Source organism: Dermacentor silvarum, chromosome 2, assembly GCF_013339745.2.
Source record: "Dermacentor silvarum isolate Dsil-2018 chromosome 2, BIME_Dsil_1.4, whole genome shotgun sequence".
Classification (NCBI taxonomy): domain Eukaryota; kingdom Metazoa; phylum Arthropoda; class Arachnida; order Ixodida; family Ixodidae; genus Dermacentor; species Dermacentor silvarum.
In genome coordinates, this window is record NC_051155.1 from 73,902,786 (window position 1) to 73,918,563 (window position 15,778).

The 15,778-nt window shown below is 45.7% G+C and overlaps 1 protein-coding gene across 1 annotated transcript; it reads left to right on the plus strand.

The window, feature by feature from the left end:
• The first annotated feature begins 9,912 nt into the window (after positions 1–9,912).
• On the plus strand, positions 9,913–13,184 carry LOC119440174 (uncharacterized). The gene is made up of 2 exons (XM_037705108.2): positions 9,913–10,098; positions 12,723–13,184. Exons 1-2 carry the CDS (start codon positions 10,035–10,037, stop codon positions 13,142–13,144), a joined length of 486 nt encoding a protein of 161 aa, XP_037561036.2. The 5' UTR covers positions 9,913–10,034; the 3' UTR covers positions 13,145–13,184.
• Positions 13,185–15,778: the final 2,594 nt, after the last annotated feature.

The window sequence follows — 15,778 nt, forward strand, 5'->3', positions numbered from 1 at the left end:
TTCGGTTTCGATTCTGAGTCGACCCCCCAACATTGGATTGTCAAATTTGAAAAAATCGGTCGACCTACAATCGTGTAAATACGGTATTCATCATCACTGTCACTTAGGTCTCCGTAATCACTATGGTCCCCATTGGGCATCTTTTCCAGCAGGTTCCGGACTTTTTGAGCTGCAAAATGTGCAATTAATTTAGAGGATGTAGCGGTACCACCATCGGTCACCACAACACCTGGTAGCGGCAGGCGCAGCCACGAACACGCAAGCACAGGAGCCAGTGTGCCAATGATGGCCCATCAAATAAAACTGGAAAAAGGTTACTCACAGAAAAGAATCGAATCAACCCATCTCAACGCAACCCAGAAATTCACAAACGACTTGCTGTATCTGTCTTGCATTCGCTATGCATGACAAACTCCCGAAAGCAATTTCCATATCGATGGCCGAGCTAGAGGAGGAAAACTGTGCTTGAGAATGACGCGCGCTCTCAAGCTCGTGCCACGTTTTCCCCTAGCCCGGGCACACAAGTAATGCCTACTGATAGCATGTGCATGTAAAACAAATATGGCAACCAACAGTGCTAATTTAAAGTGATCACAAAGTCTTCCTTTCAATGAGATGAACAGAAAAATATTATTGCCACCTTCGGTTTTTGACGAACAGCCGCAAAATGTTCGCACTCCGATCGCAGTGCACTGCTGCCGGGCGCCACCATCTTAAAAGACACTTTAGTGCCACCTGCTGTGTGGTAGCTGCACTACACGAATGGGAAAATGTTGCCGAAATCTGGCGGGAACGTTTGAATGCGCGTTTTTGCAGCCTCATTGCAGAAAACAACACAGTTTTTTTAATTAATATCTTGTGTATCATATATGATACACTGGATATAAATAATTAATAAGATACCGTGTTTTGTAGCTCTACTTCGTTCATCACGTATGTTGTTCAACACACAGCATGCTCTTATGGCAACAGGACAATTCTTTGCGTTTTGTAGAGTTCGTAATTAAAGTTCCTCTCTGCTGGGGTATTGTTCGAACGAGGGAAATGTTTCGTAAGGTTGGGTGTCAGTAGAAAAGCTTAGTCGCACAATAAAACGGGGCACAACAGAAAGGGCCAACACGAATGGTTGGGCTCTGCAATGCTGGTCCTCAAATTGCTCTTGACAAGATGGAATTGTTAAACACATGTGCATCATGGCACCTGCCTGGGGATCCAACGGTGTACCAGAACTGGTACTTGTGGTCCACCAGAACCAGAAGAATCGCACTGTACCTACAGATAAATATACATCATGGTCAAAACTAAATCTGCAACACAAACGTCACTGCATAGAGGTGTGAAGTTTAAGAGAAAGGTATCAATAACACAAATGTGTTGGATAATGAGAAGAGGCATGTGTGCTGCGGTCATGATACAAGGACAAAGCATTTCTTAATTAGGTAATGGAATATGACATCATGAATTTATAGATTAGTATTTTGTGGGAAATACTATAAGTGCATATTAACAAACTAGAACAAGACTGGCAAGATTTTTATGCCATTTTTTATACAGTATGCAACTCGATTTACAGTTTTATCAATTAGTTTTTGCTACTGCGTAGTTCAGACACCACTCATTGTAGTTACCTAGTTCACTTACCAGCTGTAGTAATCGATGGTGTTTTCCTTTGTTGGAAGATACAGGAAAATGACAGTCATCCAGTGCTCCAACTGCCTTTGGGAAGCCAGTGACAGCACAAAACTCCCGTATATGGTCTGCCATGTCATTTACTGCGGTCATCTTGATCCACTGGCTTTCTAAGGCATCAACGACAGTCTGGTAAAATTCTCTGTAAATGTTGATTGTCGACCTCCCCAAGTCGAAACAAATTGGCTACTGTTCTGTTCTCGGCGGAGGAACACAGCTTACACAAAGCAACAGCGACCCACCTGCCATGGCTGCTTCTCTCATGTTTGTCGTTTGGTGTTGCATCATGCGCCTGCCGACGTCTACCAAGTATAGTTCTTGAAACCCTAAATGATGCCGGAAGTTCCGCCCACCTAGGTTCAGCAGCGTCTCTTCAAACCAACGCGCACACAACTTGCCTTGTCGTGCGTCTCCTGGGCAACACAACACCATGAGGCTGGTACACTGGTTGCTGGTATGCTGTTTTCTGTAGCTCTGCTTCGTTCAGCCACTGTTGTGATACGAAATCATTGAAATGTTCACATATGTTGTTCAACACACAGCATGCTTTTATGACAATAGAACAATTCTTCGCGTTTTGGAGAGTTTATAATTAAAGTTCCTCTCTGCTGGGGTGTTGTTTGAACCAAGGAAAAGTTTCATAAGGTTGGTTGTCAGTGGAAAAGCTTGGTCACACAAGACCAATGGGGGCACAAGAGAAGTGCCATGGTCATGCAGTTCCTTCCTGCAAGAACAGAGAAAGTACCTTCAAAAGAGTGACATAACTAATAAACATTAATTATTAGACAGAGCAGTTCATATTTCATGCGATAAGAAATACGTTGATGTTGTATTTTTGATAAGCATTTACGCCATAAATGTGATTGAGGCATACCCAACTTGCCCAATAAAAAAAAAAAGAGAAAACGGTGGACACAGGTGGATGCACCTTCGTGTTTGCTTGATAGTTCAACTGTTGGCATGAGCGTTGTGCACACACACACACACACTAGCGTTCCAGCTGAGCAGTTGCGTGCAACTTGTTTGGGTGCATTGTAAGAGTGGAGCATGCTGTAAATGCTCAGAAAATTGTCTACTTAAAGCAGACAAACTGTGTGGTGAACCACATGCAAGGGTCACTTGATTACTTGCAGATACCCATTGATTCCCATGCTAACAAGGGTAGTAGTATGTCCCCACCGCTCGTACGTTTAACCGACAGTTGCAAGTGCTTAACCTCATTGAAGATGGTGGCCCATTTCGGTGGTACTTGCAATATACAGGACGCCGACAGAAGTAGCTCTGTGCCGCTCGCACATTTTAGAACAATATGCACAAGTAGAGTCAAGTCCCGCTACAACGAAATTTACGACACTTTGAAAAATTTTGTTGTGGTGGAACTTTGTTGATGCAAAATTAGTATCTACTGGGTGCGCGAGGTACTTGAGAACACTATTCCTTATCGCCATAGACACCAGCAGGCTCATCATATCTATCTAGATGTGCGGCTTCTTGTTGGTTGACCTCTTATCATTCATACTGCACAGTTTGTTCAAAGATGGAAGTGTACAGATTGACGCATGAAGTGAAACGTCCATGCAGTGCTCGTCGCCCTGGCTGCACACCACAGCAACTTGGAAATTGCCGCCTTTCTGAATGCAGCGAAGTCTTTCGTTTACAAAGTGCAGACAGAACTGATGTGTTCTGGCGGTGACGTAGGATCTGTGGCGAAAAGGAAAAAGCACAGTCAGCGGTCAGACGTCGTCAGAACCACTGATTTTCTCCGGAGACTGCAAGTCATCATGAGTGACGACCCAGGGAAGTCGATGCGGTCCATTGCAAAGGAGCTCCAAGTCGCACAGTTGGCTGTCAGGCTTGCTGTGCACGAGAGGTACCATTCCTATGTCATGAGGAAGAGGAAATTCATGTCCGATAAAACTCGGAAGAATTGTCTGCTCCAGTCCAAGTGCTTGCTAAGCAAGCTGAAGAGACCTGAGGAGTCTGGAATGCTCTGGTTTTTTTGTTTTTTCAGATGAAAAAAACTTTGACCAAGACCAAAAAGTTAACCGCCGTAACGATAGGTGGCTTTGCGCAAGCGCTGATGGGGTGCCTACAGTTATGCATGCCGCCAAACTTTTTTGCAGAAGGACTCCGCGTTAATGCTGCCGCATACGTGGAGGTGCTTGCCACCGTTGTAAAGCCCTGGGTAGAGACTGTTTCGAAAGGAAGACCTTATGTCTTTCAGCAAGATTCGGCTCCTGCCCACACCGCCTGTGTCACCTGGGAGTGCTGGTGTAGGAGCTGGGAGTTGGTGGCCTCAAAGTCCGACGTCAAACTGCGGGTCGCTCTCTAGCCTACGCCACCGGTGCGTCTCATAACGGGTAGCTTGCCTAGGCTACCGGGGCGTCGCACGGAGGCTAAGCAGGCCCACGCCATCGTCCGAGCAGAGTTGACGAGAAGGGTTGCTTCTTTCGTGAAGAGTATGAGGTCGAGAGGAAGGGTAAACGAAACAGCAGGTTTATTTACATCGGAAAGGCAAACTTATGTACAGGACATAAGGAATAAGGATGCACGTACTGGCTGGTGTACGGAGCACAGTACATTGTTCTCATAGCATGAGCTACATGATGGAGCTGATGGGAGAGCACACTACTACATCTCAGGGCAGATGGGAGAGCTCTGGCTGAGCCGCAAATGTCCGAAATAGCCCTCTGGCCAAGCTACGGTCCTACCTCCCTCCAATCTGAGTGGTCGAGAGTCACCGAAAGGTCTGTCTTGAGGGCGAGGGTGCGCATAATTCCCCGGCGCCTTTGTTCCCTGAACACATTCGGAGAAGTGTCCTCGGGCACTCACTGCTCACTACCCCACAGAAAGGAGGGGACACTCGTAGACAGGCGGCTTCACGCTTGACTTGCGCGTCTGGGTTCCCTGGAAGGGCCAGCCATCGACGGGTTTGTCTGGCGAACGTCCTTGGTGTCTAGCGGGTCTGTCAAGTGGCCGTGAGAAAGCGTCGTAGAAACGGCCCTTTTCCAAGAGTTTCTTGCTCCTAGCGTCGTGGTCGGCGTTCGGGTGATATCTAGTAACCACGTATTCTTTGAAACGTGTCTAGACATGGTGTCGCCGCTGAACTTTCCCGTGGGACGTTTTTCAGCTTCCCAAAGCGATTCATCACAGGCAACCAGGAGATTCTTCAAGTTCGCTGCCCCCGATGGTTGCCTAACGTAACACTGGCAGACAACTTCTACGACCACGTCACTCACAATTTGTGGCCTCCTAGTTCTCCAGATTTATCTCCGGTCGACTGCTATGTCTGGAACGTCGTTGAGAGAGAGGCCAACAAAAAGCCACATAATAAAAAACTCGCTGAAGTCCACCCTTACTGACTCAGTCGCCAACATCTTTAAGGACCACCTGATCCGTGCATGCAGCCGTTTCCGAAGTCAAATTGAATCAGTTGTTGCTGCAGATAGCGGATTCATTGAACAGTTGTGTAAATAAACTGTAAGAGAACTAATTTCCCAAAGTTTGCTGAAAATATGCCTATTTTTGCTGGAGATATTCTTCTCTGCCAGAAGCCAACATTGTGTTCTCAAATACCTGGGGCACCTGGTATATACGTACGCCAAACTGCAATGCCGCGAATGAAACCGAAACCATCATCCGGGAAATCTCCGCAATGGCGGGGGGGCACAGGTTGAGACATACTGAAGGTGGTCAGTAAAGTGTCAACTTCACCAGAGAATAGAATGCATTTCGCACCGCTGTTACAGCATTTTTCGTACATTGCAGCTAATGCATAACCCAATGCGTGTGCCAGGCTGATCGCGGAACACTCAATTTACGACACATGCACCGCCGAAATGAAGCAGTTTGAATTATGACAATTTCACTGCATATTTGTGATGTCAGCAAGCTTGGTAAGCTCACACTTACTGAAAGTTTTATCTCCAGAAGTCTGTCACCCTGGATTGCTTATGCTTCACGGCAAGCAAAGGCATTGCACGAGTCTTACAGTCCATTAAGAGCCATCGCAATGTCATCGTCGCGTGCTCCGATCACTTTTCTGAAGAGGTCAAAAGCATCCATTACTTTCGAAGCAGTCACCGGAGTCAGTGTGTCTTGCGGATCGTTGTCTTCTTGAGACGACGAGACGTTCATCATGTTTCTGCACGTTCTCAATGATCTGATAATCGGGCAATTTCTCGCGAACTTCCATCTTAGCGTCGACGTTAATTAAGTCGTCAAGCTGAACATCAGCAGGCAAAAATTTCTTGTTTCCCTGGGTCGTCCACAGTGAAGCAATGGAAAGCTCATCTTGGCTTTGGCTGAGCTGGTTGCCACTTTGTTGGTCGCCATCTCATTGGCGTAGCCATTTCGACCAGACTCGCACCACAGAGAAAATTGTAGCGATTGTGGAGATCCCATGTGACGTCGTGCAGTCTTGCGTAGCCGCGTGAGGACCACGCGTTGCTATGGGTTGCAGTGGCTCAAATCGGTACATTGGATTTGATTTCATTCCGAAAATACGATCGTTATAGCTTTGGAACGGCCTTTTAATTTGACTACTCGGCAGTTCCAATTTCAGCTCATTCCCAGTTTTGTTCTCGAAAAGTTCATTGAAGCAAAAATACCGAATAAAATGCCTTAATTATGAAGATAATTGTTTTGTATTACTTTCTATAGGCTGCTGACTGGGAATCAGAAAGTCTTCGTTCGGGCGGAAATTTCATTGTAGCGGCATTCGTTCTAGTGGGTTTCGACTGTGCATCGAAAACACTAGAATTTCTCTTGTAGTGTGTGCTTAATATATAATGAGAAGCTACTCACCTGTACCGCTGCATCAAATTGTCGACTTTCACCTGCACTTGCTTTTTGGTCTTCACAATGCCGTTTTCGCGAAGAGCATCAACAGTCGCCGCGCACACCCTAGTGCTGTGCTTTTCGCTCCTTAGTTGTTGCAGGTAGTCCTCCAGAGGTGAATTAAATGCACGTTTTGCTCTCTGTCGACATTGCTAGCGGCAGTGGAGGCGGCCTGGCTGAAGCTTCCTGTGTTGAACACTCCACAGGTGGTGTAACGGCCATGTCACTTGTAGACCAGTGCACACAGTTGCAGTAGACCAGTCACAGACCAGTGCACACACACCGACACAGCCCGCCTAACACAAAAAAGACGAGAATAATATGGCACCAAGCGGCCTAGGAGCGGAATCCTATAATGGTTCGGAAAGCGAATTTTTGCTGCAATGTTACTGGATTACTTTGTCATTTTGCAAACTCCGCCGGGATGAGGCTGCAAAACGTGGCTCCCTTCGGCTCCCGCTCGCGAGGTGGCGTTTCCGATGCCATTGGCCTGGTCGCATCATTGTTATGGAGCCTACGCACTGCGTTGAACAATGCATCTGTGCACTGTGTAGAATGCAATTTACACAGTTAATTTTGTGTATGGGGGGTTATTTCCGAGAGGGTGAGCAAACGGTATTTTGAGTGTGCAACTAGAGTATTGTTTCACCCACTAGAGCGATGCCACACAGCCAAGGGCGTCCGCAGAATTTTTTGAAGGGGGGTGGCCCATTGGTTGTTGGCGCTGGAGGGGGGGGGGGGCAGCGGTATGCTCGCAGCAAAAAGGCACTGTTTGCGGAGTAAATTTATTCATTTATTTATAAATAAATAAGTAAAATACACACATGAAAGAAAAATTACAAACAGCTAATTAATGCATGGCTTGGTGAGATACATTGGAGTTTATTAACTAACAATTAAAATTAATAAAAAGATGCAAAAAGATACTACCACTTCGTGGAGAAGAGTGCTCAGTCTTGCTGCATGGGGGTTCTCGACTCACCCAAATTGATGACCAGCACACAGCACAATATGTTCACAAACACGCAACTACAGTCTGTCAGTCTTCCTTGAACAGCAACTGCAGACGCCTCGGATTTTTCTGGACGGGTGATAGTCATTTCTGTGCTTCATTACACGCTCTCGGTGCACACTAATCATAAGGTCGTCCAACCTGTCGTTTGTCATCGTTGAGCATAGCCAGGTTTTCACTCTCCTCATTGTACTGAAGGAGCGTTCGACCGTACAGGTAGTAACTGGCAAAGCCAGAGCCACCTCAATGGCTTTTGAAACACCGGGGAAGAATGTCTTGGCCTGATGTAGAAGCTCGCAGCAAGTTATTTCTGATGGGTCCCCAGTTTTGTTGCACCACATCCCGTACCAAGAGATGGCCTCTTCCTTGAAGTTGTCGATGCCGTAAAAGCATTGGAGTTATTCGGCGAGGGCAGCGAACTCAACACGGCTCAAGTGCTTCATTTTTGATCGATGCAGCTGGAGAAGTTTGAAGCTCCTCTCATTGCTTTCAGGAAAGCGGCGAGCTAAAGAAGCAGTGAGAGAGTTCAAGTACGGCACATATATTAGAGAGTTTTAGCAGTGCCAAGTTACCGTACGGTAAGTGCGGTATACGGTACGGTATTACCGTTCCGTCTTACCATACCGCGACGACCCAAAACGATTTAGCTGCGCGGTTGTTCGATACGGAACGGTAATGTAACGATGATGATAGTGGCTTATATTCAGACCTTGAAAACTAAAGCAGCTACGTGCCGAGAACAAAATAGTTATTTTTGTTAATATTTTTAAAGTTTTTTTAGAAGTAGCCGTAAACCTATGAATAGCGGTATTTCATTTTGCTGTGATAGGCCTGATATGTTTTATAGGTGCGTGCATGCGTCCGTGATTAACTGGCTGACTCTTATCCTCACTCAACGCGACTGCAACGGTTCGTTGAACTTGGTTAGGTTACACTGTTAGGCTTCTGCAGTGCAATCTAGTGTTCAGTTTATTTAAGACGTTTTTTTCTCATTGAACACGGCACAGAGGAGTTCAAGTGCAAATGTCAAACTACAGCGTCCTTAGCGACGACTTGCTATTGCACGCCCTGTCGCGTAGAGAAATTGACGATCTTTGTCTTTTGCAACCGGAGCCAGCGCCACGGCGCACCTTGAACGAGCACGGTTTTCTGGACGTGGAGGCGATGGACAACGACGTGTTCTACCGCATGTTTCGGTTTGAGAAGATCGACTTCCGTGACCTAGTATCAACTCTTCAGATTCCGGAAGAGGTCGTCAGCGCCCAGCGCGTCCGTGTTTCAGGCAACGAGGCGCTCTGCATTACGCTTCGGCGCCTAGCCTACCCGAACCGTCTGTGCGAGCTCGAGCTACTGTTCAATAGGCACAGCTCTGTGCTATCGAGCGTGGTGTCGACAGTGTTAGCGCACATCGAGTACCACTTCGACCATCTACTCGCTGACCTGACGACGCACCAATGGTTGAACTTACTCGCCATCGAGAACTTCTCTGAGGTGAGTCGTACTGGTATAACTCCCTTCAGACGCGAATTATGCACTGTCGATAAATGTGTCAACATTACGCAGCTTTATTCGAAGGCACTCGACACTCCGTAATAAAAAGAAAGACATGCAGTGGGATGTTTTATTTGTGCATTTTCTAATGATTCATCCTAATTAGTCTCTCGTGCAGTCATTAGTTTTCCTGCATAACATTAAACGGCCCGAATTACATGCAAATTTAAGAGTTACGAGAAATGAAAAGTTGTCCCCACGAATGCGGCACATCTGATAACTCGGTCAAACTGGCACTCGGTCGAAATCAAGCGCAATCTGGATCGAAAATTTCGATTGAGATTCTCTCCTTTGCGCTACTGGCTGGATGGAGCCAGTCACGATCGTGAAATTGGCTGTGCCTTCAGCAGAATGGTTGCCTGTAGCAATATGAAGCACACTGAAGTGAAAGGAAGGCGCATTGATTAGGGGAGGCTCAATACAGCCAAAGTTCAATGAACGTGGCCTTTCATTTGCCACTTCTGCTTATACCAGGTAAACACAAATGGCATACACAAATCTGCACACCATACATGATAGAGATAAGTTTCCTTGAGGACCTCACTGAAATAAATCCGTTACGCTGCATCACCATGTGTGTTAGCCTTGTTAACATGTCAGAGATGTGTGTTAAAGGTGCCACTTGCACATTAGAAAAAGAGCGGGGGGGGGGGGGGACAAATTATGTAACCATTGCAAGTGAGCAACTTGGTGTGACAAGGTGTGCTTGCTTTACGGCCCTTAACTTCTATGCGACAACATATCTTTTCAAGCTTCCTCCTATACTCAATTTTCTGCTGTTTTCCTTTCTTCTTCTCAGGTTGTCCATGCAAAAGGTGCCCCGCTGGACAATTGCTGGGGGTTTATAGACGGTACAGCACGTCAAATTTGTCGCCCGACAGTTGAGCAGCAAGAACACTTTTCAGGGCACAAGAGGCACCACGTGCAAAAGTATCAGGCTGTGATGTGCCCAAATGGAATCATTTGCCAACTGGATGGGCCTTTCAAGGGGCGGCGTCATGATGCGGGTAAGTGCGCATAACCTGAAAGCTTGAGGAACTGTGCACATGTAATTAAAAAAAAATTATGGGGTTTTACGTGCCAAAACCACGATCCAATTATGAGGCACGCTGTAGTGGCAGACTCTGGAAAACTTGGACAACCTGAGGTTTTTTAACGTGCACCTAAATCTAAGTACACAGAGGTTGTTGAATTTCGCCCCCATCGTTTGAGAGGAAATTGTCTATATGTATTAATTTATTTGGAGTATGCCTTCAGACATTGGCACCAAATTTGCCAATCTTTTGATTTGTTTTATGGTGAAGTAGCTGCTTTCACTTACAATAACTGAAAAGCCCTGAACTGAGTTTGTCGGCATTTGCAGAGCCCATTGGTTTTCTTTCTGGCTTGTGCACTGCTTGCTGTACTCAGCTACAGAATTGCAGATCTTTGTGATATGAAAGTTTTCCCGTAGATGCTTGGCCTGACAGCTGAAATACATGGACAGATCATAAAAAAGAGCTACTTTCCAGCTCATGAATTGCAAAAATAGTCCATCACTGTTCTATGAGAATTAGTGAGGCAACCACTGGGTTGCAACAACCTAAAAAGACGTGCAAGTAGAAAGAGGGAAACATGCATCAGGTCGTGGAAAATTTGATGCTGGGAAACCATATCTGCACATGTGTGTCATGCTTTGGCTGTAGCAATTAAACTTATAGCATGGTGAAGCAATGTGCCACTTTTTCTCAGCAGGAATAAAATAGTTGTTGGAGTAATCGTTTGCTGGCAGACATGCTGATGGACCATACAAAAATACATGCATCCTCTGCACATTGACGCCTTGACAAGCTTAACATTTGGCTTCAAAACAACGCACCAAGCAGAATGTCACGTTGCAACTGCAATGTGTCTTCAAATCAAAGAATGTTTATTATTTACAAAGGTGGTACATATTGGGCTGAATATACAGGAGGCGGTCCCATAACTCTAGGCTGTGAGGGAACCTCCAGTTCTGAGGTGCATGAAAAGATGTGAGTAAGCAACTGTGATCATAAATTAACGGTGATCAGTAAGCTCAACTGTTAAACATAATTCACGTACAACAAAATGGTAATAGCAAACATGAGAATTATCAACTGTTCAACTACACAAACTACAGCATATTAGAAACATGATTAGCTTTTTTTTCTTAAATGTAACAAAGGATGCACATAGTTTTAAATCATTGGGCAAGTTATTGTAAAATGCTACAGCTGCAAATTTGGGCGTGAGTTGTCCATAGTTACTGCATAGGTTTGGTAGCAAGAAGTTGTTATTGAAAGCAGGCCTGGTGTTATTGTAATCATAAAGGTTTACCTTGTCAAATACATTAAGTGGAATGAGGTTGTTTCTTGTCTTGAATAGTGTGATTATTACGTATATTTAACCGTAAAGCATAACCATAATATTTAACCTTAAGGCGATCAAGGAAGGATTTTATGCTCCTGAAGGAGTGCAAGTGTGCTCGCTCAGAAAGGAGTGAAGGTGATTAACCAGATAGATATGTATTACCCCAGGATGATACACAGTAAGCAATATGACTGTGAATGAAGGCATAATACAACGATAGTAAAGTATGATGGCTAAGTAATGTCGCGCATTGATTAGGATTCTTATCCCATAAGTTATTTTTAGTTTCAGGTGCAAAATATGTTTATTTTACATGGAGTATAAAATTACACCTAGGAAGGAACATTGTTTAACAGCATATAATTTAACTGGTTTAGCAAAATTGCTGGAGAGTTGGTAAAAGTTTTGAGGGGTAGAGTTGAACATCATAAATGCTTAGTTGGCTTCCATCTCTCCAGCCTGCCCTCTCATATGGAGGCCCTTGCTGTGGCTCTTCCGCTTTAACATGACAGCACAAGCTTATTTTCTAGCTCATAACTACTGCTGCAGTAAAAGCCAAGGGTTCATTCAAACCAGTACAGCTGCCACAGCTTTTCAGTAAAGCATTCATAGTGGTTGATCAAAATGTTGTGGATGGCTGCCCTTGAAAATCAGTCATGCAACACTAGCGATTTGTGCTTTACACACATAATTTACCTCCTACAGTTATTTTTCATCAGAGCAGAGGTTCAGTTTCTTGGTATGCACTTGCTGGATAGTGATAACTGCCGAAGCCATAGATATTTCATGTGTGCAGGTTGTGTAGAACAGGGTGCGAACTCTGTTGCACTAGCTCATATTTCATTGTGCACGACTGCCACAGTTGAATGTCTGCATGAGGGATAATCGTACATAATAAAGCACACGTGGTTGTTTTGCAGTGGCATGAGCCATAGTGCATTACAGCCTGATTATTAAATGTAGGCATGTTTAGCAATTCATTGTTTGCAACTGTGCTCACAGTATCCAATTTGGATTTAATACTCTGCTTTATGAAACAAAAGTTTCTTCATTTTTGCAAGTTTTATTTTGTGAGACTGTGAGCATAGGAGGCCAACCCCAATTTTAATATTTCAACTTATTTGCAATATTGCATGATGCAACTTTCATATAATATAGGTGCACTTCATAATGAAATATGTTTTTGTGTGTGTAGTTTTATGTGAATGTAAGAATATCACCACTGTTTATGCAGGATCTTAAAAACACTACTCCATTTCAGGCATTCTCAAGGCAACCAAGTTATATGAAAACCTCGAGAAGGTCACAATGGGCAACAAGTTCGTGATTTATGGCGACCCTGCCTACCCTTTGCTCCCACTCCTATACAAGCCGTTTGGAGGCACCACCCTGCAACCTTACGAGGCATTTTTCAATAAGGGGATGAGCAGGGTGCGGCAAGCTGTGGAGTGGGGGTTTGGCAAGGTTGCCACAGAGTTTGCCTTTGTGGACTTCCACAAGAATCAAAAAATGTCGCGTCAGCGAGTCGGACGTATGTACCGTGTGGCAACACTTCTTGCCAACTGCCACACATGTCTGTACGGCAGTCAAGTGTGCGACTTTTTTTATCTTTGCCCCCCTTCACTTGATGAGTACTTGGTGCCGTGTGTCATGCAAGAGGCACATACAGGGGCCGTATTCTAAAATGTCCACTTCGACGATAGTTTGCCTTTCGCCTTCAGGCGTGCACTGATTGGCTGCTTCAGCAAAATTGGATGAGCTGATTGGTACCGAGCAAGCACAGGAGCTCTTGCAAGAGCCGACTCGAATTGTCAGTAACAATTTTGATAGGGCATCCGAAGCTGGCAGCCCATGTTGTGACAAAAGCTGCTACAACCGTGGTAGCAGAGCTGTCTTGAAGTGGCCTTGCTTCTTCCCAACGGGTAAACCTGTCGATAGAGGCGAGCAGGTAGCGAAATCCCCAACACGGTGGTAGTGGTCTGACAATGTCAACGTGAGCAACGTCAAAGCAATTATGAGGTTGAAGAAACTGGCATGCTGGGGTGAGTGAGCTGGTGCAGCATGTCGAAAAGCTGTTTGCATAACATGCTGGGTACATATGGTCTTGGTGTGCCCGTACGAGTGTTGCAGACGAGTGTGGTACCATCAAGCAGGATATTGCCCTACCACAGTGCTGTTTTGGATCAGCACAGTTGAAGGAGCTCAGGTTCATTAACTTGGTGTACAGCAAGTGTCTGCGCATTGAGTGGTGCAGGACATGCAGGTGGTGTCACGGTGTTGACACGGCTGAGGGTGTCAGCAGGCACATTCTGGTCGCTGTTGACATGTCGGATGTCAGTGGAGAGTTCCGATATAAACAAGAGATTGCAGATTTCTCGTGGCATATGTGTCGACGACTCTTGGTAAAGTGCATACGTCAAGAGCTTGTGATCTGTGAAGATGGAAAAGGGTCGGCCTTTGAAGATATGGCAAAAGTGACGGATGGTGAGGTAAATTCCAGGCAACTCTAGACCAAAGCTGCTGTAGTGAGCCTCGGTTGGAGTGAACAACCATCCGAACATTCTTCGCAGACGCAGGCTAAGTGTGAGCGAGCGTTGTTGAAATACCGGAATTCGAGTTCCATTCACGGCTTGCAAGTAGAGAATGGGAGCAACTGTGCGATCCGCTCGTGTAGCAGGTAGAATGCTGACCTGTACACTTGTGCCGATCAGGAAGTGTTGGCCAGTGACCTTGTAGAAGAGGCCATGACCACTCGTCGTTGTTAGCGGTCGGTCAGACGAGTGGTTATTACCAGGCACAAGTTGCGCATTGATCCAGATCTCCGCGGTCACCAATTGTGGAGCACATGAGCACAGCCGAGCTCCCACACCTCTCGTGCCCTCGTCTTAGGGCAATCGCGTCGATGGCGCTAGAACATTGCAGGTAGGGAGTGCCACATAGAAGCATATAGCAAGTGGGGCCATTACCTGAAATAGTTCGCTATAGCACAGCCAGCTTTTCACACATTTCATGGAGCTTTATTAATGTTTTGTATGTTCCACCATAATGCCAACTTTACCATTTCAACTTCCAACACACATTCCGTACTTGTTGCAGATCCAACCAGCGTGTTCGAATCCTTGTCAAATGACGCTATTGTAGAGCAGTTCATTACTTGTCTACAACTAAATGCAATGTATACAATTATATAATATTGTGTAACACGCAATCACTTTAAATGTTTGTGCCTACAGTTACATAATCCACGTCGTGCATTGAACACCACAAATGTTGGTAACTGTCAGAGCAGCAGTCATGTGGGTGCTACGTTGTGCCTTCATAGAGATGAGTGAACTCTGCTCAAAGACTGCCAGTGTGTATCTGCTGTAATAGGTTGTTCAAGGGTGTGCAGTTGCATCATCTGGTTTTTCAGCTGCGTTCTTCATATTGTATAGTGAAGCATTAAGTAGCTTTGTGATGCAGTTGTGGGGTTGACAATTTTCTGTTCATGTCTATTTCTTTGATTAAAGAAATCATTCATTATTTGCAGCTGCGATTCTTGGTGCTGTATGTGAGTTCTGCGCTCGGCAGCCATGAGGCGCCGCTCTCAGCTTGCGCCTCTCGCTCTGTCTGGTGCTCTTGCATTTCCATCTCCTTCATCCTCATGGTGTCGGAGTGCTGCTTTATCTGCAGCCTAGAGTCGGATAGTTACAGGTATTTGGCCTACGAGGGCGCTTAGTGCACTCCCAGGTGATATGTATTAGGGTGGGTATGGCACCGCACCAAGGGCAGCTGGTCCTATAACGAGTGGGATACGTGGCATAGCCTCCATGTTAACCCAGATAGTATAGAGCAACTGCCTATTTCTTCATTTGATTAAATAAATCATTGATTATTTGCAGCTGCAATTCTTGGTGCTGTATGTGAGTTCTGCGCTCGGCAGCCATGAGGCGCCGCTCTCAGCTTGCGCCTCTCGCTCTGTCTGGCGCTCTTGCATTTCCATCTCCTTCATCCTCATGGTGTCGGAGTGCTGCTTTATCTGCAGCCTAGAGTCGGATAGTTACAGGTATTTGGCCTACGAGGGCGCTTAGTGCACTCCCAGGTGATATGTATTAGGGTGGGTATGGCACCGCACCAAGGGCAGCTGGTCCTATAACGAGTGGGATACGTGGCATAGCCTCCATGTTAACCCAGATAGTATAGAGCAACTGCCTATTTCTTCATTTGATTAAATAAAGCATTGATTATTTCCAGCTGCAATTCTTGGTGCTGTATGTGAGTTCTGCGCTCGGCAGCCATGAGGCGCCGCTCTCAGCTTGCGCCTCTCGCTCTGTCTGG